The sequence below is a fragment of the Myripristis murdjan genome, chromosome 17 (genome assembly GCF_902150065.1).
Source record: "Myripristis murdjan chromosome 17, fMyrMur1.1, whole genome shotgun sequence".
Lineage (NCBI taxonomy): Eukaryota > Metazoa > Chordata > Actinopteri > Holocentriformes > Holocentridae > Myripristis > Myripristis murdjan.
In genome coordinates this window covers 27,442,569-27,469,399 of record NC_043996.1, presented here as the reverse complement: position 1 = coordinate 27,469,399, position 26,831 = coordinate 27,442,569, and the positions used below count along the sequence as shown (strand labels likewise).

The 26,831-nt window shown below is 42.2% G+C and overlaps 1 protein-coding gene across 1 annotated transcript in view; it reads left to right on the top strand.

The window, feature by feature from the left end:
• pard3ab (par-3 family cell polarity regulator alpha, b) overlaps window positions 1–26,831 on the top strand; it is a 271,360-nt gene that overhangs the window by 125,075 nt on the left and 119,454 nt on the right. The window contains exons 3-5 of the mRNA XM_030075049.1: window positions 687–873; window positions 7,823–8,010; window positions 8,587–8,730. Coding sequence (XP_029930909.1) covers window positions 687–873; window positions 7,823–8,010; window positions 8,587–8,730 — 519 coding nt within the window. The remainder of the gene's footprint in view (window positions 1–686; window positions 874–7,822; window positions 8,011–8,586; window positions 8,731–26,831) is intronic.

Below are 26,831 nucleotides of genomic sequence, written 5' to 3'. Positions count from 1 at the left end.
GAGACAAAATCCAGACACGTTTCACATGGCTGGAGTTGTGTTTCAAGCCACACGACTTGTTTTTTTTTTAAAAAACTTGCAGCTTATGTAAGATGTGGCTACCGTTTGCACACACCATGCTTACCATTTTTTGGGTTTTATGTAAGAGTTTCAAAGAGCAAAGCAACACTTTATCCTCATCAAATCCAATCTTCCGTCTGTCCCTCTCGTCCTTCACCCCTCCGTTGCCTGCTCTCTATCTGGTTTTGTGAGGGTTTTCACGCCGTATTATGCAACGCAAAGCAACATTTCTCTCAATGGTAACCTGCTGCACCCTCTCTCTTTTCTTCCACTCATCCATCCTTCTGTCTTTGTCTCTTTATTTCTCTTTAAATGAGGTTATTTTTTTCAGATAAGGCCGCCGCATGTTTTAATTGCAAGGATTTTCATGCTTTAACGTTCAATCCAAAGAATCACGTTTTATCAAATGTAATCTACTTTCCTCTTATTTCTTCCACCGATTCCTCTGTTACCCCTCTCTCTCTCCCTTCATGCCTTCATTTCTCTATTTCTCTCACTATCAGATAATCCCAGATTAGCCTGCTGGGTGTTAATTGTGAGTGTTGCTATGCTCTGTTATCGACACAAAGCGACATCCTCCTCAGATCTAATCTCCTCCGTCTCCGTTCTCCGTCTCCCTCCTCCAGTTGATCGCGGTGTACGAGGAGCAGGAGCCCCATCACGGCGGCGATGGCACCAGCGCCAGCTCCACGGGGACGCAGAGCCCCGACCTGTTCGCCACCGAGCTCGGCAGCACCGGCGGCGGCGCCTCCGCCTTCCAGCCGTACCAGACCGCCAGCGAGATCGAGGTCACGCCTTCCGCCCTGCGCACCAGTAAGTCACCATAAAAAAAAATAAATAAATAAATAAAAAAATAAAAAACAGAAGGACAGGTAGATGTTTGGCAGATGAATAAATGGATGCATGATGGAATGAGTTGATCTTAAATGAAATGATGGATAAATAAAGGAGTAAATAAAATAAAATAAAATAAATAAAAAAAATAAAAAAATAAATAAAAAAAATAAATAAATAAAGGACTGCAACTAACAGTTATTTTCATTGTTGATCTGTTGATTTTTTGTTAATTATTATTATGAGTCCATGCATTTTTTAAATGCCCATCACAAGTTCTCAGAGCCAAAAAGTGATGAATTCAAATTGTTTTCTTCATCTGATCAGCATTAAAAAAAAAAAAAAAAAAAAAGTTTTATGAGCGAAAAGTGAAGCCGTGACCACCAAATATAGATTTATTTTTTACGTTCTAAGGGATAAAAACAATGAATAGTCAATCTAGATTAGATTAATTGGCTGGATGCTGGATGCTGAATGGATGGGAGGACAGAGCGAAGACGCCTGGGTCTGATGATGTGTGCAGTCACTGGTCGAGTGGAAGACAGGTGGTTGGGTGAACAGACAGATGGATGAGTAAACGGATGATTGATCGCTGGATGAGTCGTGGCTGGAGGGCCACAGCGCCGGGTCAGAAATCAACAGGGGCCCCAAACTTCCCTCGGAAGCTGTTTGGACCCCGTCCCCCCTCCCTCCCGTGCCCTTGAAAGTTCAGAAATCGCCACAGAAACTCAAAACAAAGACCAAAACGAGACCTGGTAGTTCTTCACCGTGTTCATGTTTTTTGTTGTTTTGTTGTTTCAGGGTGAGACTTTTTTTTTAAAAATTTTGATAAAGAGAGCGACAGAAAATGAAACTACAGTTGGAAAAAACACACACACAATAATGTAGAAATAAATATCAAAAAAAAAAAATCCAAAGTAAATAAATGAAGAGTGCAAGAGAGGTGACAACAACCGCTGTCAAAACACATTTCAGTGGTGTACGTCGAGCGTTTCACATGCTGATACACAATTCACATGTATTTTTTAAAAGTTAATCAAAGCAACAAAGATCAGATCAACAGACAAAAAAAAAAACTATTTTTTTTCAAAATGAAGAAGAAACATGTGCACGCATACACCCTCACACACTAACATGCACATAAACATGTTCATTTCTTCGCCTGATGCATAGCTGGCTAGATAAATGGTTAGATGTGTGATTATTAGAAAAATGTAGATGGGATGTTAATGAGATCTTCTTTTGATGGATGATTAGCGGCTGGCAGGCTCGATCAATGATTGATAACAGATAATAATAAATAGACGGAGGGACTCGGAGTGTGATTCGGGACAGCTGTAGATGAAAAACTGAACTCTAATCCTCTTAATAACTAAACCGCCTCATAAACAGACGGTTGCTAATTGAATTACAGTCACTTCTCTTACAGACTTCACACTCCTGCTCTCTCTCTCTCTCTCCCCCCTCTTTTCTTCGCTGGTGTCTAATATCGGCAGCTGCCGCCGTACACAGCAAAAACCTCACAAATTACCTTATCATGGCCCAGCGGTACTGTACCCCTGTCCATAAATTCTGTTAATTGGACAAGAGGGCCTTATTTCAGGCAAAAGATAGCTGTTTGATCCCCGGCCAAAGTGGCTAATTGGTTCTATTCACTGCCTCCTAAATCAAAAACGACGTTGAGCTCGTCCACCTCTGCAGTTTTGCCGGCCAAGTCGCTTCTTCTGCTGTAATTAGCATGAGTCTGGATGGGAAAATGACTGTGGTCGGTGATTTGCCGATTTGGATCAGGCCTTTTTTTTTTGTTTCCGGACACATAAACACAAGCACGCAAATACAAACGCACACTTTATCACTTTATGGCTGTGCGTCTCTGTTTTCTCTAATATTTCTTTCTCGCTCGCTGCGTTAATCAATTTTCCTTTATCCCTTTGGCCCTTCCTAACACATGCACACACACACACACACACACACACACACACACACTGCTGAGCAAAATAAGAGTTGAATACAAAGTGTGCCAAAAATACCTTTCTGGTCTGAAAGTGCTTATTAACTACATCCACTTAAGAGCTATGGACTGGCATTGATTGACAGGGCAGCAGCCAAAATGTCTCTCTGTCTCCTTTCTCACTCACACACACACACACACACACACACACAAATACAGAGCACCAGGGAGGTCATGCCAGGCCTAATTGGATTTCTCGATGAGATGTGAAAATGAATTTTCGGCGAGGAGTGAGAATCCGTGTCATAATCACACCTGCCAGTTACCTCGAGTTAAAGCGTCTCCATAATAAATTCCAGCCCTGGTTAATTTGACGACGCTGGATCTCATCAGGCTGCATTTTAATGGCTTTTAAGAGGGAATTCTGACATGGTTAGAGAATGATTTCATTATATATAATCTATATATCTTTTTTTTTTCATAAGTGCCTAATGAGAATCGTTGAATTACTGATTTAGGCTGGCAGGGAGGACTGCGCTGCGACTTCTTGTACGGCTTCTAAATTCAAAAGAAAAGCGACAAAACTCATTAGAGACTGAAGTTCGGCTGAGAAACGCAGTCGGATCGGGCCGATGTTTGAGACTTGGCTTCGTTTGACTCAAAAGCAGTGCAGATCGAAGGACAACGGTGCTTTTTTGGGACGTGTGAGAAATGAACAACGAATTTCCAAAACACGCTATAATAATTTAAGTTAAATAAAAAAAGCTCCTTAGGTGAGTTTCATCTTTTGATAGATCAGAAATATAGTGGTTTCAGTCTTTAAAACTCGTATTTCTTTGACCACACTGCAAAAACTCAAAATCTTACCAAGAATATCTTACCAGAAACGAGTGAAACTGCACTGCAAACAAGCGGGATTATCTCATCCTACCGGCAGATTTGTTCACTTCTTTGGGATTAACAAGATTTTAAAAGTGAGTAGGCGACATACACTGCAAAAACTCAAAATCGTACCAAGAATATTTTTAGACAATTTTCACTTGTTTCAAGCTAATTTTCACTTGTTTCAAGTGAATTTTCACTTGAAACAAGTGAAAATTGTCTTCGAACAAGTTACTTTTGCAGTGCACTACAAAAACTCAAAATCTTACCAAGAATATTTGTCTTATTTCAAGTCAAAATGTCTTATTTCTAGTCAAAATATCTCATTACACTTAAAATAAGACATGATCACCTCAGAAGTAACTTGTTTTTAGACAATTTTCACTTGTTTCAAGTGAATTTTCACTAGTTTCAAGTGAAAATTGTCTAAAAACAAGTTACTTCTATCGCCTACTCACTTTTAAAATCTTGTTAATCTCAAAGAAGTGAACAAATCTGCCGGTAGGATGAGATAATCCCGCTTGTTTGCAGTGCCGTTTCACTCGTTTCAGGACGTTTTTTTTTTTTTCTGGGAACACGTACAAGTTGTGTTGAAACCAGGCAGACTGAGGCAGATCGGCCCACTAGGACTCCAACCAACGTGTCCAACTTTAGTTATGTATCGCAGTGTGTTATTTACAGATGTCCCACTTTTTTGCCGTGTGTCCACTGAACCGCTGCTGCTCTGTAGTTCCTTTCCCCGAGAGACACCGAACGGGGGAAAAAAAAAAAAAAGAGTCAAGTTTTGATTTTTTTTTTTTTTTTTTAGCGGCCGGCGTGTGCGACAGATCCTCAGAGACTCTCTTGTTTTACAATTATCAGGTTGGTTCCCGCTGCAGAAGAGAGGGATGTTGTTTAGCACTAATGATGAATGCATGAGGGGGGGACCTGCTGCCACGGCGACTCCGCGGTTCAGCTTGAGGGGCCGTGGTCCCGTGCCCCGTGGCCTTCTGGGAGTTGTAGTTGTAGTGGAGGCAGCACTTCACTTCCCAGCTGTCAGGACGGCCTGGACGGCGCTCAGCCTCCTGAACCGCAGCTCCCACGGGCGCCGCCTCCCACGGCTCCGAGCGGCACGGGTCCCACGCTCCGGGTGACCCAACACCGCCGGCTCAGCCAAGTACACACTAACACACACACACACACACACATGCACACAAACACTCGCACACACTGGACCGCTAAGTGTTGACTCAGATTTTCACACATAACAAACACATGTCCACTAGTTTGTGTGCACACGCATCAAAATACACAAAAGTCCAAACAATGAAACACACACACACACACACACACACACACACAAACACATTTCGAAACACGTACGTTTGCATGAACACACAGATACAAACAGTCGAGTATTAATTGTTCATTTAGCCGCATTTACAAATACACACATCCACACATAGACACACACACACTGCTCATGCACACACACTAACAGGCACAAGAGACATTTACATGAACGCACATACACACAAATGGGGTATTTACAGTATATTATCACACACACACACACACACACACAAACAAGCAGTCCCGTCATCCTCCAATACAGATACACATACTAATAATATACACACAAAACACTTGTATAATCACTGTCGACTCTGAGTGGACACACACACACACACACACACACACACACTTCAGTGATGATAGTTCATACATTGAGAAAATTCCTCAGTGCATAAACTCAAAACCACAAAATTAGTAACTGTATACACACACTCATGCACTCTTCCCCTCATGGGACGTCCTGCACAGCATTTCCTGTATGCACCCCCCCTCCCTTCAACACACACACACACACACACACACACCCATCTGATGGCGATGTTTCGTCGACAGAAAGACACAACACGGACGTGGGAACATGACATTTGGCACGGCCGCCTGGAGGAGACGCTCCGGCTCTTTAAACACTTTAAGACTCTCCATCGCTCGCTTGTGTGGTCCACTGCTCCCCGTCAGCCAATCAGAGACGCCCGTGGGATTCTGGAGAGGCTTGAAACATCGTGTCATAACATCGTGTCTCATGTGTGATGTGTGTGTGTGAGAGAGTTTTTTTTGTTGTTGCGCGCTGCCCTCGGTGGGGTCGTGTTGTTGTTTGGGCCGCGTCCCTCTCCCACGCACAGCGACGTTTAAACAGAGTGGAGAGTTTTAATGGAAGCGTCCACTCACACACTGCCGCTCAATAGCCTCTGTTCCCACACACACACACACACACACACACTTGTGCACTGGCAGCCGAGCCCGAAGATTAAACCGGGGCCGCGTGATTACAGCCAAAAATGATGAATTGGGTTATTTGGCCACGTATTGTGATCACAATTTAATCATAGTTATTAGTCTCCGAGATTTGAGGAATAAAATTATTTTCGCGGCAAGTTTCACATCTTCTATCAAAATCTTGTCTTTTTAGCGAATGCAGGAGTTCTAATTAATTTTCTTTAATTTCCAATTAGCGATGCGGCTCGACAAACTTTTTCAACGCGTGATGCTGCGCATGGAGCTCGTCCATTACTCCCACTGAGCGGCGGATCTGGGACCATTATTATCAATCAATCAATCCAATTTTATTGATATAGCACCTTTCAAACAATTGCATGATATTCAAGGTGCTTTACATCTTGATTGACGAATAAGCATAAAATAAGAAGTAAAAGGACTAGGAGACCGATGCACACTCATAAAATATGGTTAACTAAATAACAAAAGATCAAGAAATAAGAGTAATCAGACAAGAGAGTGAATAAAAAGATTTCAAACAATAAAAACACAGCAATAATAAAAAAAAATTCAAGAATAAGATACTGAATAAAATATAAAAACAATATGAAAAACAATAGAATATAATGTAGAATATAATATATAGACACTATCAGTAAAATAACAATAAAACAAATAGATAAAATAATAAATAGAGTACCTATAAAATTATAAGATTATAATATTATAAGACACTACATAAAGGCCAGACCAAAGAGATGGGACAAAATAATTGATATAAATCCTTCTTTTCCCACACCATTTTAGAAATATAACTTCTGGGTGCCAAAGCTGGAGACGTGTCACTCAGGGTTTTTGGGTTCAAATCCGTCACTGATGAACCATTTGAACCCAGTACTGGGACTCATACTGACACCAGCGCTGGTATCTGTGCCTTCCTAATGCAAATATTCTCCATTTCTGTTTCATTAAAGCTTCAATCGGCAAGTATTTCAGGCTGTGTAAAAATACACTCGCGTTATCAGCCGAAATCGCAGTGGGTTGCAGCAAAGCCCCACAGCTTTAGCAATGGAAACTTTAATTGCAGTGTACAGTTTTAAGCAGCTCCTTGCGTCGCCCTAGATAAAACTTAAATTGGCAGGATTTCCTTGCTGTTTCCTCGTCTTTCCTTCGGCGTACTTCAGGGCACTCGTGAGCATGAAAGTTAACGGCTTGTGACAGGAAGTTTGGTTCAAATCTTGGACCTGATAGGGAAATTTCCAAAGGGGCAGTGAACGAAAGATTCTGCTTATTACTGCTTCTTCTTCTTTTTCTTTTTTTTTTCTTTCTTTCTTTCTTTTTTAACCCTTTATAGGGCAAGTGACTATTTTTGGTAATTTCAGAAATTTTACATATCAGGCCCATCCCCTGTCTCAGTTAGTTCAATAATCATTCGGTCTTCACCCAGCCAATCAGCAAAGATCGCTCTACATCCCAGGTCACATGATTGTGGCATTTGACCAGTCTCAATGGCTTTGATTTTCTATTACAAAATGAAAATTTTAGAAAAATTTTATAGAAGTAATAAAGTTTTTTGAATTTTTTTGAATTTCAAAGTATTTCAACGAGTGCCCTATAAAGGTTTAACTACCCTTGAGCAAGGCACGCAACATCCCATAACTGCTCTAGTGAGCTGTGGCTCGGTGGCAGGCGATGAAAAATGTTTGTATCAAGCTGAAACAAGTTGCTATCAAACAGTTTCCATTGCCAACGATTATAACCACAGAAAGAAAAATGGTGATGTAAATAATCTTCCTAAACGCTGCCTGTGTCTTTGCTCTCCACCAGACATGCCCCTCCATGTGCGGCGCAGCAGCGACCCCGCCCTGCTCACCATCAACGGGCCGTTCAGCGGCGGCGAGTCTCGCGTCCCGGCAGAGGAGCCGCCGTCCAGGAAGAACCCGGCCCGCTGGTCCACCACCGCCGGCTTCCTCAAAGCCCGCCACTCCAGCGGCACCAACAGCCTGGAGAGGAAGGTGAGAGAGATCCAACACTATTGGGTATAAATAAAGGGGAGAAATTATAGACTGAAAAAGCAGTGCAGAACTTTTTTTGCCTAGTGTAGTTGACTTACCACAGTGTTTATAAGACAACGGAGGATGTTCATATATGCATTTGGGGGAAAAAAGTTAATTCCTGAAATGCAGTCAATCTTTCAACTCTTCAAAAACAGCTGCTTCACCAAAGAAGGCCTTAATTTGACTCTCTACTTTCATAATGACCCGTAATCTGTGTCCGACTGCTACACAGTTAGTGTTTTGTTACAGTTTGTTGTGGTTTAAAAGCATCTAAAGTCTCCTTCCAAGGCCGTTCCTGTTATCTCAAAGACCTAGAAATGTGTCTTGGGGACATTTGCATAATAATAAAATAGTAAAAATGTTGCTCACTCCAAAAAGCTCTCTCCAAAGCTAAAACTTTTCTGATCGAGTCGAGCAGATACTTAAATAATAGCCCTGTTGAAAAATTGGAGAATGGTGCTTTTTTTTTTTTTTTTCTTGTCATTAAAAGTAAACGTGAAAGCCAGATCCATCAGGGTTGTTTCGTCCCTGCAGGGTAAAGGTACGGACACGTATCGCAGCCTGCCGCGGGACGCAGGGACCTGGGCCAATCAGAGAGAGTTTCAGAGAGAAACCGCCCGCTCGTCACTCAGCGCCAATCACCCCATGGTGGACCGCTGGCTGGAGAGACAGGAGCAGGTAGGCCAACATGCTCGTGTGTGTGTGTACAAACATGTGATGGTGTATCTGAACAGGGGCTTAAAGGTATTACAGGACACACTTTCAATGTGCTGATGATAATATCACCCGATTAAGATCACACACCCTGCATCTGTCCGGCGCAGGCTTATAGGTGCACACATTAAGCGCACATTTGATAGCAATCCACCGTGCGACATGAGATGATTTACGTCCGGTCTCCTCTTACACACTTCATCCCTCCTAAGCTGCGCGGAGTGGCCCAGATTCAGTCCAGAGCCCGACCCAGTTCTGTCAATCCCCCAGCGAGCCAAGTGAGACCGTGAAGAGGGTAAAACATGAGGAATTTCCACCTTAAATCTGGAAATACCATAAGTCATGAAGGAGGAAATGAGAGTCTCGCATTTCGCAGTGTAAGAACACAGAGATTCACTAAATAACATGTAGAGCAAGGCACGAAAACTGCCAGGGTTGAGGGGGGTTATCTTCCCTCTGGAGCTGCAGGTGCTTCTGGGTAGCGTCAGTGTCCAGGGAGCTGCATATGCTACCACTCAGTCAAGGTTTTTGTAGAATATGATAATATCATGTTCATAGGACCATACTAGGAAAGGTTTGGTCTCCTCGCTCCTCAATGGCTGACAGTATCCTTGGTTGATTGTTATAGTCCAGTAATTTTATGAAAAAAACTAGGACAAATTGCAAGAGAAGCAAACTCAACTGATTTTATATCCTCAGTTTGTCCTGAGTGAGGGGGAAAAAAAAGTCCCAAGGAATCCCATTGGTGGAAAGTTTTGAAAATCACCTGTATATGACCATATAATACCAAAAAACACCCTTTTTGGAATAAATGCCAGAACAGATATAAATAAATAAATATATATATATATATATATATATATATATATATATATATATATACACATGTATAGTAACCTTTTAATATATGTTCTGGCATTTATTGCAATTAGCGCATATCAAATCAGATAATGTGGGATATGCATGTGTAAACAGAATAATTCAAAGAACTTGTAATTGACTTTTTTTCTTGTCTTTGTGTGTGTAATCATCTTGTGAATTTTTATAGTGATATCTCAAAGTAAAATTTTGAACCCCTTTCCCCTGTGTATTAAAAACAGTGTTTTTTGGTATTATATGGTCATATAGAGGTGATTTTCAAAACTTTCCACCAATGGGATTCCTTGGGACTTTTTTCCCCTCACTCAGGACAAACTGAGGATACAAAATCAGTTGAGTTTGCTTCTCTTGCAATTTGGCCTTGGTTTGACCCCAATTTCGGCCTAAAATTACTGATGTCTGTATAAGGGATAATCAAGTTCCTTAAAACCGTTTAACACACACTTATTTACAATTCCCTGCTTATGCCGTTGTCATTTCCCTGTGATATCAAATAAAAGCGTTTGCAGATTTTTGGTGGGAGTTTTGCGCTCAGAATGGAAAGGTTATGAGGCAAGAGCTTACCGTGGTCATGACGAGTCGCTTTAACAACCAAACCGGTTCGTCACAATGCAAATTACGATGAGTGGAGATGAAAGAAATGTTAATATCAGTCACCGGCGTGCTGCTTTATGAGGCCGATAACTCAGCTGTGCTCGCCGCAGCTGATTAACAAGGGCTTTTTAGTGTCGCCATGGTTACGGGAATGACTTTAGAAAGGTGATTAAACTCATGTGCATGTGCAATACATGTTTTTAATGCACATCGAGTGTTCGTGCACACCGTGGTGTAAATATTTTTTAAGGACTGGCAGTGGTTTATGAGACCAAACATTTTCTTTTCTCTGTACTGTACCTTTTAGGTTTTGCGTTTGTCAGGTAACACCACAGAATAAACTTTGTGTGTGTGTGTGTGTGTGTGTGTTTGACATCAGTTGCCCTCAATTGATGTCAAAAACAGTCTCTGAGCTTTGAAACCCACACACAAGACATTTTTTTCCACAAATAAAAGCACATGCGTTTTCACTGACTCATATATTAATCCATGTGCATCATTCTGCTCATATTTATTTGCCCAGGCTGTGTTGTAGGATTTGGTTCAAAGCTAGGAGATAATACCAGGATGTACAGTCACCATGGTCAGACAGGTATCGGCGTTCAGCAGCGATCTGAAACAAAAGAGCAGCAGCAGGTTTAGTCACTCAGAGAAGTGAGTTGACGTCACCGGTTTGATTCCCGGACCGGCTTGGAAAAACTTGACCAGGCGTGCCGAGCTGTAAATTTTGGCCTCAGTGTGAAAATGAAACAGGATGGTGTGTGTTGGGAAAGCATCAATACAGGTTATAAACACATTTAAACAACAGCAGACACTCATACGGTCTTGTCTTTTCTGATAGTTGATTAATTGGTTTACTGCCATTTTATCTTATTTATTTTTTCCCTACTGATTCTCTCAATATAATACAGGGTGTCCATAAAGTCTCTTTACAATTTAACAAATTTATTACAAAAGCAAATGAGTAGACAAATCTGTGGAAATTCTTACAAAATGAGGAGTAGATACTGAAACTTTTTTTTTTTTTTTTTGCCTCATTTAATACACCTCTACATGGGCACCATTAGTTGCACAAAGCACATCGAAATGGTACCTATTTCATCAACAGGGTACCTGAAATACACAAATGCAATGTGATCAAAAACTTTGATTACCACTGAGTACACAGAACAAATCTGATTAACATATCTCATCAAGTGCTTTTGTAATAGATTTTTTTTTAATTGTAAAGAGACTTTGTGGACACCCTGTAGTATTGAGACTGCGATCTGAATCTGAGTCCTCATTCAGGTCTTTTTTTTTTTTTTTTTTTTTCTCACCACCCAGTATGGTCCTTTGATATGTTCACTGGATCTGTACGGGAGTCCTGATCGAAGCAGTCTTTTTCTTGACTTGATCACATTTTAATTATCACTCACAGTTTAACGTAATTTTATTTATTGTATGTTTTTTGGTAAATGCAAACACACAGAGGGGCTCCCATCATCGATCAGAGAGTAAACCCATCATCCGTCTTACAGCAGGTATCAGAGTGAAGGCGGTGAAGTGGGGGGAGGTCGCGGCCCGGCCGGTGCACTCGCTATTAATGACCTGCTGAAGGCCCTTTCTAGCCACTCACACACACACACACACACATACACCCACCACCCCCACCGTCAGCTCACTCCACTGACAGCCCTCACAGTGACTCAAACAACTCTATCCAACTGCCTGGCCTTGAATATGTGTGTGTGTGTGTGTGTGTGTAGGTGGTGCACGGGGCTTTTGTGTGTGTCAGTTTCATTTATTGTTACTTCTGTCTGTGTGTGGCTGTGTGTGTGTGTGTGTGTGTGTGTACGCACATTGGCACCCAAAGTCTCTCCAAAAGCCACCCAGCTGGAGCGCCTTGTGTCCAGATGAAACTTTACAATAGTGTAGAATTTCAAATTTGTGCTAATGACCTGCACACACACATAAACACACACACACACACACACACAAAAGTGCATAAGTGTGCCGTCACAGCAGCTGTTACCGGTCATCTGTGTTGTGTGTGAGAGTCTCTGTTTTGCTTCACTCTGACTCGACTCCACTTTGTGCACATTCCTCCAGGAAGGATGTTGCAACTCCAGTTAAGACGATGAGAAAAGAGATGAGACGAGAGTGTGTGAGGGAGCAGCGGTTTGAGCAATCGATGATGAATAGCAAACAACAGGATTCGGCGCTGCTCATTATTACAGCCGGGAAACCTCTTACACAATGGGCCAGATGCGGGAAGCGACATACAAACAAATTCCCCCCTTATTTTCGCTCATATCCACTATTTGTTCTCATTTTGTTTGTGCCCTTTGATTTTCTGAGATTCCTCTCCGAGCGTCGTCTTATTTCTGCTTCTCTGTTCACGACAAGAAAAAAAGCTTTCTCACTGTCACAGTCCACAAATCTGTTTGTTCCATACATGGAAACATACATTTTGAAACTGAAGACCATAAAAAAATGCATTAAACGGATCTCAAAGCATAATCACACTGAGATTATTTTATGTTTTAGAGAATTTGTAAGGATTAGATTGTTAGAATAAGAAGACTTGAATGCAGACATTTGAGGGTTTGTTGTAATAACAGCAAAACAGGCCTAAACACTATGACAGGTAATTAAAAAATAGTTAAATGCATATGAATGGATGTTAGAGTGTTTATACAGAGGAAGTGCATCCCTGTCGGTGTCGAGGCTTCAGAAACTGTCTTGCAGTCAGCGATGTGTTTTTTTTTTTGTTTGTTTTTTTTTGGTCCGCATTTTAATATTGAACCTTTTTTTTATTATTATTTGATTTCAGCAGCTGTTCATCTCCCTGCCCAGACGACATTCACAGCATCACAGATTTTTTTTTTTTATTTTTTTTTTTCCCACTTTTGGCTCTTTGACTTCGCTGTAGCTGCAGTAATGACGCTCTGGAAAATCACATTGAACAGAACCTCAGTTCAGACCTTTACTGTCCCAAGACGGGAATTTCACAACAGCCGCCCTCATGCTAATAACAAATGCTCGGACACACGCCTATACTTTACGAACAGGTGAGATTCATTATTCAGCACACCTGGGCGAGAGCAGATTCAGGTGGTTAAAAGCGTTTGATATAGCAACCTTGGTTGATAATTTTAAGAAGCAGCTCAAAACTTATTTTGATAGTCTTGCTTTTAATTAAGTACTTACTACCAGTTTTATCATTATTTTCTTCTTATGTTTTTAATTATTTTATTTCATTGGGTTTTATTGTTTTACTGTCTATTATTTATTGGTTTTTATTGTTTTATTGCTATACGTGTGCAGCACTTTGAGCTGCATTTATGTTAGGAAAGGTGCTATATAAATAAAGTTTATATAGCCAACATATTATTATATCTTCTCTTATTTTTTTGCTCTTAACAGAAAAACACGAGAAAATATAAGATATATTTAAGAGATTGTTGCTGCATCTGGCCTAATGTCGAGTATATGTTTGTATATTTTTTATCGGCTTGATTTGCTCGTCCAGCGTCGCGTCAGGGATCGATAAAGTCCCTCCTCGTCTTGCCGTTGGGAAGAGTGGAGTAAAAGTAGAACACACCCAGAAACAGCAGGGTTCACCACTGTGATTGCAGATTACAATAGAAGCATAATTAACTCCGACCACCTTCTGATTTGCGACAGTAAATAAAGGCAAATGAAAACAAACAACCCAATCTGAAAAACAAATCTTTTTTTTTTTTTTTTTTAATAATGTGGAGTTGTAACATTTCCCATTGCTGTTTAGCGTTAATTGTGTTTAAAACTACTTTAGGAAGCCATTTTCTGGCGCTGTCAAAACCTTTTGTGAGAGTCGAGTGTAGAGTAGAATACCAACAAAATAGAAAATAAATAGAACAAATACAAATGAATTCAATTGAAATAGATGGGAAAGACAAATTAAGCAAAGTTAGTATGCAGTCAGAGAATGTCTTCAGTTTGAAATGAGCTTATAAACATCAGTATATATATGTATTCTTATTTATTATATATTGGATATGTTACGCAAATCGAGTTTGTTATAAATTTTGTTTATTGATTTATTTGGTCATCCGCCACAATGCTGCAGTCTCATGCTGCTCCTTGTTCTTGCTTTGATCCCTGCATTTCTAATTAAGCACCTATATTCTCATGTTGATTTTTTTTTTTTTTAGCTATGAGATGAGTTTCATGCATCCTCATGTATATTTCACTCCTCTTGTCTTCATCTCGCCGCTGTTTGATGCCGCAGTGACCCAATTTTACCCGGCGGTTAAAGTTTCATCTTCTCTCCTCAGAATGGAGAAGAAAACAGAGCCGAGTTTTACAAAATGAAGAGTAGAATTGGAATAGAGCCTGCACATAATGAAGTGCGCCTATTTTTTTTTTTTTTTTTTTTTTTTGTTATATTCTCTGTGGGGAATTCAGCTCCTCTCACAGGCGACAGCGCAGAATGGAGTATTGGTTGGCATTGAAGCGAGCCAGATTGAATCCCATTGAAATGAATGGAACTATTCTCCGCTCCCGAGTGGGTAATTGTGCGCGCCTCCAGCGGCGCCGGCGGCTCGCTGACACACGCTAAAAATTGAACTGCGATAGTTTTGAGCTGCGTTCACGAGCCCCCTAAACTCCCCCGGCCCCTTTAGCAACAGTTAGGGGGGTCGCCATGGCAACGGCGAGCTGTCAGTTGAGTGTGTATTAATGAGAGCGGGCTGGAGATGCTGGAGCTGCATAGCAAATAGAGTCCTGTGCTGTGTTACTGAGTGTGTCTGTGTGTGTGTGTGAGATGGAAATATGCATGCATTTGTATGTGTGTGTGTGTGTTTGTGTGTATGTGTGTTTGTTTGTCAGCCATGAGTATGTTTATGTGCATTTGTGTGTCTTCGCATATGTGTGTATGTGTGTAAATTTTTCAGTGTATGCACATCCTTGAGTGTGTGTTTGTGCCTCAAAACGTGTGTGTGTGTGTGTGTGTGTGTGTGTGTGTGTTGAGAGCACGTCAAAAACCCAGACAGCCGTAGACTTGGTTGCAAATCAACCAATTAAGAAGCAAAGCCACAAGCCGCTGAGCTGCCTGCAGTGGTGAGCACGGACAGCTGAACCCCGACACCAACACACACACACACACACACACACACATACACACTCTTCCTCTCCCTGCCCGGGTCGATCTTCACCTCTGAGGGGAGACAGCTCTCTCTGAGGACTTGTTTGTTGTGAGGTGTGTGTGTGTGTGTGTGTGTGTGTGTGTGTGCCTGCCTATGTGTGTGTGTGTCTTTATTGTATTTAATATTCTCTCTCTTTCTCTGTGGTTTGAAATTTAGAGATGATGTGTGTATTTGAGATTCTCTAGTTTTGTTTTGTTCAAATTTGTGTGTGGTTCTCTCTTATTTAGTATTCCAACTTTGTGGTGTATGTGTGTGTGTGTGTGTGTGTGTGTGTGTGTGTGTGTGTGAGAGAGAGAGAGAGTGGCCCCTGCAGCACGCCTGCGGCTCCCCTCCTCTGGTCTGACAACACTTTTATACCCTGACAACAGCTAGCAGAACCAAGCTGCATCACTACATCTTCTCCCCTCACACACACACACACACACACAAGGTTTCCAACTCAAGTCCATGTGTAAAGATGTGCCTAAATGACTCTAATCCGAGGGCCGGAGCTCGATCCGTCTGTGCTTAATGATCTTCACGTCATAAAGAATTAAATGAGTTGCCGCCGGTCGTCTGTCCGGTTCTGCAGCTCCGACTTCAGCGCCACTAAGCCGACCGGAGCCTCACACTCACCCGCTGAGCTTCTCCTTAACATTTCCATTTCATGTTCTTCCTACTATTTCTTTCTTTCTTTCTATATTTCTTATTTCGTACGTTTTTTGGCACGTAACTCCTCCTACAGCTTTCGTTTTAGGCCCACACAATGAATTGGAAAAATCAGCCATCTGAAATGAATGGCCCAAACTTCCCAAGGCTCTGAGGCGCAGAGCTTTTGACCTGCGTCCACGCACCAAATACGAAAAACGTGTGTCTTGTGGAGGAGAAGCGGTGCGTCGATTTTCAAGGCGCTCCGACTTTCCGTTTTTCCGCTATTCCAGTTTGAAGTCGGAATTTCGGACGCAATACACACTAATGGCGGAATGTTCGGAGCGCCAGAGTGAGTGACATCACGGCTAGAGTGCAGCAGCCCTGAAAAATCGTCTAAAAATTTTGTCTTTAACTTGCTCTCCTGGCCACAATTTTCACTCCACGTGCATAAATTCGGGTAAAGTAGTAGGAAAACTAGTTTTGCTTTGAAAAATGTAAATACAAAAGCAAAGTAGCTTCGACTTTTTAAACGCTGACACTTAACGAGGCAGGAGTGCCAGCTCTCTCCCCCATAGACTCCCATTATATCTGGAACCCGAATTCTGTGGAGAGAAGCAGAAACACACACTTTTTCAACTCGCTCTAGCGCGGGCATTTTTGGGAGTTGAAACATAATTTTGACACAGTTTGAAAGCCCAAAGCCTTACCTTTCTCATGATACATTTTATTTTCTGCTTGGAAACCGCGCACCGCAGTTACTCTTCCAGCTTGCCCACGCAGTTTCCCCAGAAACTGCACTATTCTAGTTTATTTCTTATTCCGTACGTTTTTTGGCACGTAACTCCTACAGCTTTCGTTTTAGGCCCACACAATGAATTGGAAAAATGTGCGGCCCGATTGGGAGAAGTTTGCTATTACTTTTATAAGGAATCCGACTCACGGAATTCTCGAAATTCCAATTTTACGGAAAATTTCAGCTATCCGAAATGAATGGCCAAAATTTCCCAAGGCTCTGAGACGCAGAGCTTTTGACCTGCGTCCGTGCACCAAATACGAAAAACATGCGTCTTGTGGAGAAGAAGCGGCACGCCGATTTTCAAGGCGCTCCGACTTTCCGTTTTTCCGCAATTCCAGTTTGAAGTCGGAATTTTGGACGCAATACACACTAATGGCGGAATGTTCGGAGTGCCAGAGTGAGTGACATCACAGCTAGAGTGCAGCAGCCCTGAAAAATCGTCTAAAAATTTTGTCTTTAACTTGCTCTCCTGGCCACAATTTTCACTCCACATGCATAAATTCGGTTAAAGTAGTAGGAAAACTAGTTCTGCTTTGAAAAATGTGAATACAAAAGCAAAGTAGCTCAAACTTTTTAAACGGTGACACTTAACGAGGCAAGAGTGCCAGCTCTCTCCCCCATAGACTCCCATTATATTTGGAAGCCAAAATCTGGGGAGAGAGGGAGAAACACACACTTTTTTTAACTCGCTCTAGGGCAGGCATTTTGGGGAGTTGAAACATAATTTTGACACAGTTTGAAAACCCAAAGCCTTACCTTTCTCATGATACATTTCATTTTCTGCTCGGACTTACTGTCATTGAGGAAAAGGCATTTGTTTGACCACTACGACCACTGTCACTCTTCCAGCTTGCCCATGCAGTTTCCCCACAAACTGCACTTTCCTAGTACCAAACGCTCTCCCTGCTGTAGCGCTCGCTTCAAGTGCTATATCAAGTGCCCGTCTGTATTTTTGTGCCCTTTGGTTTGCATTTAATCCTAGCCTGGGATGTTGCTGATAAATTAGCGCTACAACCTCCTGCCGCGGTTTTGTTTCCAGCGCTGTGTCGTGATCGCGGCCGCCTCCAGTTTTGTCTCACGCACACAAACTGAATTCAAATAACTGAGGGTAAATTTAAATGGAATGAGAGATTGATTTCTTTTTTTTTTTTTTTTCCCTGCCAGCTACCTTGAGAATTCAGATTAATGTTCTTCATGAGCACAAGGCCAACTTCTTTTTTTTTTTTTTTTTTTTTTTTTCCATCAGCACATTCACTGGTGGTGTACAGCATTTTCACTGTGTTCTAGACACTTAATGAGGTTTTATGACTTTTTGAACTGTAGATTATACACAGTTATGTTCAGTGGCTGACATTAGCACATCACACACACACACTGACACACACTCCCCATCAAATCTCTTTGATGGCTGATGACAAATGGGGGACAGGGAGCCTTAGGGACTCCCTGAATGAGGTTTTTTAGGCTGCCAATCACTCGTTTCTCTCTCTCTCTGCCGGGGGGCATCTGCAGGTGAAAATCAAAGCACACCACATGATAGTTAACCTGTGCTGTTTTTCCATCGACACTTTTGGCCATTCTGCACTCGTTTGCATTTCCAACACCAGTTTTTAAGCGTGCAGAGTCGTGCCGAGACGCATCTGACAGGGATCGTTTTCAGAGTGGCGCCAAGGCACATCGGACCTGCCCTCAAGGGGGCAGCAGCGAGGTCAGATAGAAATAGAGCAGCCCTGAAACTAAGCACCTATAGCGACACTCATGAACACTGCACTGTAGTAGATAATCCAATCATGTCAAAAAAGAATACACTGATATTGTTTATGTGAAGCCGCATTTTGACTTGATCTTGTTGACTTTTTTTTTTTTTTTTTTAAAGTAACTTCGTCATGTCAGTAGAAAAGGGAGGAAAAACTAGTCAACATGCCCACAGGCAACAAGCGGGGCTCGGCCGTTATAAGACACACCTTCAAGCAGGTAGTCCTGTTGTCATGGAAACGCAAATCCCAACCAAAATGACACCAGTGGCTAAAGTTTTGAAGAGGTGCCGGTACATTACATGGCCTCTTCTTGAAGTTGGTTGTTGTGACCACAGTGAAGCACAATCACCGCTGAAATATTTATCAATCAGGCAGGCTCGCAGGCTTACAGGTCGCTGCCTGACAGACCGGACTGAGGGAGGAAAAGCCCCTCGGGCGGGGGGAGAGCGGTCCAGCCTCATTAAGGAGCTTCATTCTGCGTTTGATTCACATTTTAGGGACGACACGTCTTTGCTCAGGTGTGGGACTCCGCCTCAGGAGGAGCACATGTCCAGAGGTGGTGCGACATCTGAACGCTGCCACACACACACACGTATGTTTGATTACATGAATGTGATGACTGTTTTTGCGCTTCGTGTTTTATCTATTATCTACTTATCTTCTGTGGGTTTTTTTGTCTGTTTTAAAAGCTGCACCGAGGCAAATTCCTCTCAACTGCGTGGACGAGGGAGTGAAAGTCTTGAATGTTGAATCTTTCAGATAAACACTCAAAAGCGCAGGCCAAACCGGCCTCGCCACGCTTTCTGCTGACTGAAAACAAGTTAGGAGAGCGGGGAGGAACGGCTGCACCCGCTGCCTCTTGGGAACAGTGTAAGAGCTGTAGGGGTGTGTGTGTGTGTGTGTGTGTGTGTGTGTGTGTGTGTGTGAGAGAGAGAGAGCGCTGAAGGCCTGTGTGTTTCGTCTCTTTTCATTTGCTGACTCGGCTCAGTATTGTTCTCAGCGCCTCTTAGTCCATGATTTTGTTATTTTGGCTAATGGCTCTACGGCAAAGCAAAATGTTGTTTTTTAAAATATTGATGGCGGCTTAGAAATAAAAAAAAAAAAAAAAAAAAAAAAAAAAAAAGACATAACCACCTGCAAAAGTCATGTCAGTAGTGACAGAGCCCATCACCGGTGTGGTTGGCTTGTACTCACAGCTGTGAGTGTGTGTGTGTGTGTGTGTGTGTGTGTGTGTCATCTGAGCTGCAGCGAACAGGCTTGTTAGGCTTTTCCTCCGCAGAGACGCGATGCTGCTGTGTGTCCCGAGTTATCTTTCATGGCGAGATCAGGGTTTCATGCAACTCACTGGGGATGTTGTTATACAGACCCAGGCATGTCTGCTCTCTCTCTCACACACACACACACACACACACACACACACACACCTACATACCTGTGCAGGGATGAGGATGTGGGTGTATGCATGTGTGCACTGCAGGTAGATTCACTCACATGTTTCCAGTCTTACTTTTCAGTGAAATATTGTGTTACTATCTACATCTTTCTCACTCTATCACACACACACACACACACACACACACAAACACACTCTCACACACACCTTTTGCCCCTGCCTGCACCTCCTAACCCCTTTTATACACAGGCAGCATGCACATAGAATTGAATAGAATAGATCAGATCTTCATTTGAGGTGAAATGTGTCTTTTGCACAGACTGCAAAAGGACATGACACAGCAAATAAAATACACTTTAACACAGGCACACATACATACATGGTGCGCACACACACACACACACTTCTGAGAATACCCAAACCAGAATGTATGAACACACAAGCACACTGTGCATGCATACACACCTGAACATGCACAAACCGTTGCATATGAGCATGCTAGAGTGCTCATACACACACACACACACACACACACACACACACACACACACACACCGCAGCGCTCACTAACTAGCCGGGCGTGCTCTGCTGTCTCCATGCAGCATGCAGAGGAGGGTTGAGTCCCTCAGGTGCGCAGAGCAGCTTTAGCCGGATAAATCATGCAAAGGCAGGCCACACACTCATAAATCAAGCTGGACTCACTGTGTGTGTGTGTGTGTGTGCATGCATAATGTGTGTGCACGTGCATGTGAAATCTTTGGAAGTAAGTGCATATTGTTGTGTAGGGTTTTTTTTTTTTTTTTTTTGGTATGCACAGGTTTGTATGCATACATAATATCTGGTTTGGTGTGTGTTTATGAAATCTTGCAAAGTGTGGGTGCATACATCATGTGTGTGTGTGTGTGTGTGTGTGTGTGTGTGTGTGTGTGTGTGTGTGTGTGTGTTTGAGTGCTAATAAGACAGCTGGAAGCGAATGGTTTGCCCTATCCAAACCACCAGGGACTCTGAACAAGTGACCAGTAGGTGCTGCTGTGGGGTTAGGATTGGGCCAAGTGTGTGTTGTTAGTGTACGGGTGTGTGTAGGTGTATCCATATGCAAGTGTGTGTATGTGTGTGTGTGTGTGTGATTGTCTGCCTGGCTGTTTTGTGCTCCATTATGTGTGTGTGTGTGTGTGTGTGTGTGGAGGGAGATCAGAGTTTAGATCTCACATTATCTCGGCTAAGCAGTGAATTTACTTTTTGATTATTTTTTTTTTAGCGCTTATTGAAAGTATGACTCACTCTCTCTCTCTCTCTCTCTCTCTCTCTCTACCTTTCTACCTTTCACTTCACCAGTTTGTGTTTTTTTTCTTTTTTTTTACCCTCCTCTGCCTCTCTGTCACATATCTCGCTCGGTTGCCCTTTCTGTCTCTCTTTCTCCATACCCATCACTCGCTCCACACCTCCTGTCTTTTTCTATTTTTTTTTTTCTCGGCGACGTACACTGACTGCACAATCGCTCTACCTCTCTGCTGTTTTCACCGTCTCTCTCTCTCTCTCTCTCTCTCTCTCTCTCTCTTCCCACTTCTGTCCACCTCCTCTCACTTTCACCTCCTTGTTTTCCTCGTTCCCTGCGATCCGAGTCGAGTTGTAAAACATGTTTCAGAAACACATTGTGGTAATGGCACTTTTTTGACTGACAAGTGTAACAAATTGCGATTTTTTTTTTTTTTTTTTTTTTTTTTTTTTTTTTTTTTAGTCCGTTCAGTACTTTGGCCATCACCCACTTTAACTGGGAGTTTCCAGAAAGTGAAAATGACGTGCTCACTCCTACAGTTGAACAGCTGAAGCCCCTGGTACACTGCATGGAGCGAGGCCAGTCGCCCTAAAGTGACATCCTCAGGCAGCGATTTCACCACAGACGAGAAGTGCAAAAAAGGCAAACCTCATTCACACAATCTTATTTTTTAAAGACAGAGAGATACTTTTATTTGTCCCGGTGGGGATATTTGGTTTGCAGCGTAATTAGTCCACGAGCCAACACCCCAAATTGACCCCCGACAACCGAACGGGTGGGCAATTTCTAGTTTGTTTTTTCGACTCGCTACACATCTCTAGCTCACATTTTCACATGACAGCCTTCGCAGACTGGCAGCTTAGTGATGCTTATCATGCATTTAACATATGGACCCCTATAGCAGAAACAAGAGGATTTTGTATAGTGCATGTTTGGTTTTATGAGGCTTGTTCACTGCAAAAACTCAAAATCTTACCAAGATTATTTGTCTTATTTCAAGTCAAAAATGTCTTATTCCTAGTCAAAATATCTCATTACACTTAAAATAAGACATGATCACCTCAGAAGTAACTTGTTTTTAGACAAATTGTCTCTTGTTTCAAGTGAAAATTTGCTTGAAACAAGTGAAAATTTGCTTGTTTCATTGGCAAAATTTGTTTCTTGTTTCTAGCTAATTTTCACTTATTTCAAGTGAATTTTCACTTTTTCCACTGGCAAATTTTGCCAATGAAACGATCAAAAATTGTCTAAAAACAATTTACTTCTGAGGTGATCATGTCTTATTTTAAGTGTAATGAGATATTTTGACTAGAAATAAGACATTTTTGACTTGAAATAAGACAAATAATCTTGGTAAGATTTTGCGTTTTTGCAGTGTTGACTTCTTGTGGAAAACTCAGGCTGCCTAAATCAATCCAATACATTCTCAAGATATAAGAGAACTGAAACAATGGTATTATTGGTTGCCCAGATCATATTTGTGGCTGTTACGACCTTCTTTATTGAAATTTTGCATAGGCGGAAATCAGAATTTGATTTTTCTCCTGTGTATCTATTCATATTAGACAAACAACATAATATCAGCATTCTTTTTGGGACCAGATTTGAAATCCCACAAGTCTTAACTTTGATTTGGCACCGGACTTATACATGTAGCCCTTATAATTTTGGAGATATAAATACACTGCCACCTGGATTTAACTAAGCCAATAGGTAAGAGCCTTATATTGGATAATCACTGCATCTGAATCACGAGGCATTTCATGACAAAACCACAGAGTCACCGACAGACATTAATCAATTTTCATAGTCATACCTCACACAGGTTGGGTGCAGAAAGAAAAAATAGAAGCGTAGTTAGCACGGGGGGTAAAGTCCTGCCCAGACCAGCTGTCCATCCTGTTTAATTAATCATAAGCATTGCCTGTGTATATAAAAAAGGTATATGTGGTATATCATTATCTTTGCAGCATGTGCAGTTTTTCTATTTATGTATTTTTTTTTTTCTATTTGGAAAAAGCTTTTCCACCTCAAGTGAATGTTAAAAAAAAAAAAAAAAAAAAAAACCTCATCTCCATTCAGCGTTGTCAGGTCAACACAATTTACATAAAAATGCTTGGATGGAAACCCGACGTCCGGCTCCATCTCTCTCTTCTTTTCTTTTCTTTCTTTTCTCTTTTCTCTCAATCTCTATCGATCCTCCTTTCTTTGCCTGCTCTCCACCTCACCACCCCCTCCCCACCCCCGACTCCACCACATCATCTCCTTTATCTCTTATTCCTCTTATTCCTCCCTCCCTCTCTCTCTCTCTCCCTCTCTCTCTCTCTCTCTCTCTCTCTCTCTCTCTCTCCCTCCTGCCTTTTCCTCTCCACTCCTCTTCTCCTTTGATCTCTTGGTTTTAATATGACAGAGAGCTGTGGGAGCCCAGATCCCTTCCAGCTGGGAGAGACAGGATGAGAGAGCAGGAAAGAGAGATGGAGAGAGAGAGAGAGCGAGAGAGAGAGAGCGATGGAGGGAAGATGAAAGAAATGTCTTTCCTTTCCCCGAGGGCGTACAGCTTCCCCAGGGGGATGCATACCTGGGGGCGCCACCTGCAGGCACCACTTTGTACACATGCGCGCGCACACACACACACACACACACACACACACGATTTACACTGTATCAGCTGCTACTAAAGTCTAATTACAGCTCAAACTGACCTGATCAGGTTAGACAGATGGTCGCTCTTTCTCAAGTTGCTACTTCAAGAGAGAATGTTGTCTTAATCCACCTGTTAAAGTAAAGATTTGAAACCACACACACACACACACATGCGCTCACAGTCACACACACACACACACACACACGGAAGATAAAAATGGCACTTATGTAAACCCTCGCCGCTCCACAGGTGTATCATTAGCGCTGCGAGGAATGAAGAAGAGATGGAGACGTCGACACATGAAAGGCGGGGAGAATAGAGAAGAAATGGCGGCTCGTCACTCGGCACAGGAGTCTATCAGAGGTCTATAAAATGATCAAAGGCAGATGGGAAGGATAAAAACAGCAGGTGTCAGCTCCTATCAAAGGAGAATCGGTGGGATTTCGTGCGATGGTGCGGCGCCGCGGTTTTAGTTAGCGGTGGACTCGCTGAGCTGATTGACAGCGCCTGGTTTTTCTCCGGTGTGTGTCGGTGAAATCCTGCCGGCGGGACGGAGGCAGACGGATATTCCTGTAACCGGAAGGTTAGAGGGTCGATTTCCACGTCGGCTGATTGGCCACGACCCGGCACTGAACCCCGGCCTTTGCAGCAATATGTGATATTTTCGAGTTTCTAGTCACTAGCCTGCAATTTTCAGATGCTGGCCTTTCGTTAATAGATCTGTTCCTCTGATATGATGGATTTGATGTTTGTCTGATCATATATTTGTTGTTAAATTGGATTGATAATGCACCGGTTGTCTATGGGAAGACCTTAAACTGAATACTGAATGAACTTTATTGGAAAAATGCATTGGGATGCTGCAAAAGTCTGAGGAAAGACTGAATGTTTTTTTTTTAAATTTTTTCGGCCCATTTCTGCATGGAAATTGCCAAATTATAGATGATTAATATTGATATAAAATGTTAATGATTGACAATTTCAGTCAAAAAAGATCTGTATTGTTACCGGCTTTATGAAAACGTATATAAATCAGACCGTGCTGTAAATGTGACAAAGCAATAAATGGCATGATTGGCTGCCAAAAGTAATCCAAAAGTAATATTTGATCTGAGCTGATGTATTCCCATGCTTTTGGTTGGATTGCATTGAAACTGATGAATAACTGCGTACAAAAAAAATGAGTTTACGCAGCAAAATGACAAACAAAACGACACCAAATGACAAACTGGATCTCTGATATTAAATCATGAAATTCACATAATGATGTAGATTTTTTTTTTTTTTTTTTTTTTTTTTTTTCCAAAGTGGATGTCTACCATTTTGGGAAAAAAAACAAATTCCCCAAATGGAGTGGTTAATTCATCTCCATTGTTGCGAGGCAGTAAATCAGAGTTTTGAACCGAATGAACTGTCTCTTCACTCCCAGTTGATTGTGAAAGCATCCATGACTCATCGCCAAAAAAAAAAAAAAAAAAAGTAGAGGTGTATAGTTTGTCGTCGAGCCCGCTGAAGGTGCACCACACTCTGCAGGAAAGTTAAAGAGTCATAGAGGTGGAGGAGGAAGAAACCGAGGCAGAGGTGGTGAGTGAGTCCTTGGGAGTGTTTTCTCCCTGACTTGTTTAAAGACGAGCTCTTCTTCTCAGCGGCAGCCATTACAGTTCCAGTCGGTCAGGATAATGGCCTTCACACTGACAACTCTACCTCACTCTGTGCGTGTGTGTGTCTGTGTGTGTGTGAGAGAGAGAGAGGGAGAGGCAGCGAATGCTTGTCACCATTATCCAGAGCCCCGCTCCTCTCAGAGGGGCAGTTTGGTCGGATGTGTCTGTTATTTTGCTCCGTAGCGGCAGCCCCGTTGGGAGGCTCATCTCGGGGTAAACGGTGCACCACATAACGAGCCCCGTGACCGGACGCTGCCCATCCTGGGTCAGCTCTCTTCACGAAGGCAAATTCACCATTAGATATAAATTGGAGTTAGTGCCAATTAGAAATGGTGAAAACTGAAAAGTTGACATCTTTTTAGGAAGTCTTCAGGAAATCTTTTTTTTTTTTTTTTTGTAGCCTGCCAGTTGCTGCAAACCGGTAGATCAGACTGGCAGATCAGTGTAAGTGTACGTCTTCCACAAGGCCAGGCTGCTCATAAACTGGAAATTTAGTGAACTATTTTACTCTTGGTTGAACTGGATCTATGGCTGATATGGAAATCTGCAGCGATTCTTGCAGCCGGTGGATCACAGTCTATTTTCGGCATGGCAGCTAGTTAAAGCTACAATGTGCAACCCTTTCCCCTGGGGGCTGAAGGTGTGCTTTCAGTCTCACCCTCCAACCCGCAGGTGTTCGAGTTCCCGCCCTGACACTCGTCAATCATCTGGATGAGCTGTCAGCCTCCGCATCAAAACGCTGCCTATCCCGAGTTTGAGTTTGGGATTTTGAGAAAAGCGCTGGAGGTGTTTGTGTCTGTACCGCTGCAGAGTTCAGAGTCACCGAATGACACTCGGACTCTATCTCCAAGAAGATTTTGTTTGTTTGTTTGTTCATTTATTTAAAAAAAAAAAAAAACAGGTTTGCTCGCTTTTCCGCCATTCGAAATCACAGTAAATGGCCCGTGTTCTACATCACAATCTGCTCGTTTTATTCTGCTCGATGCCAAATTGGTCCTCCAAATCATGCTGTCATTTTGGGCCTTTCTCAGTGTATCTGGATCCAAAAATGAAGTTAAGTTGGAATGTCCTACCAATAATGATAATCATGATAATCATAATAATCTATTCTATTTATAGAGTGCATTTCAGGGGACTCGGAGACACTTTACATCAGATAAAAAGATCATGAAAAGCAACACACTAAAACCATATAACACACTGAGGGAGGGGGCAGTTATGGGTCTTGTCCTCGGTCCTCAGTGGTGGAGACATTAGGTTTGAG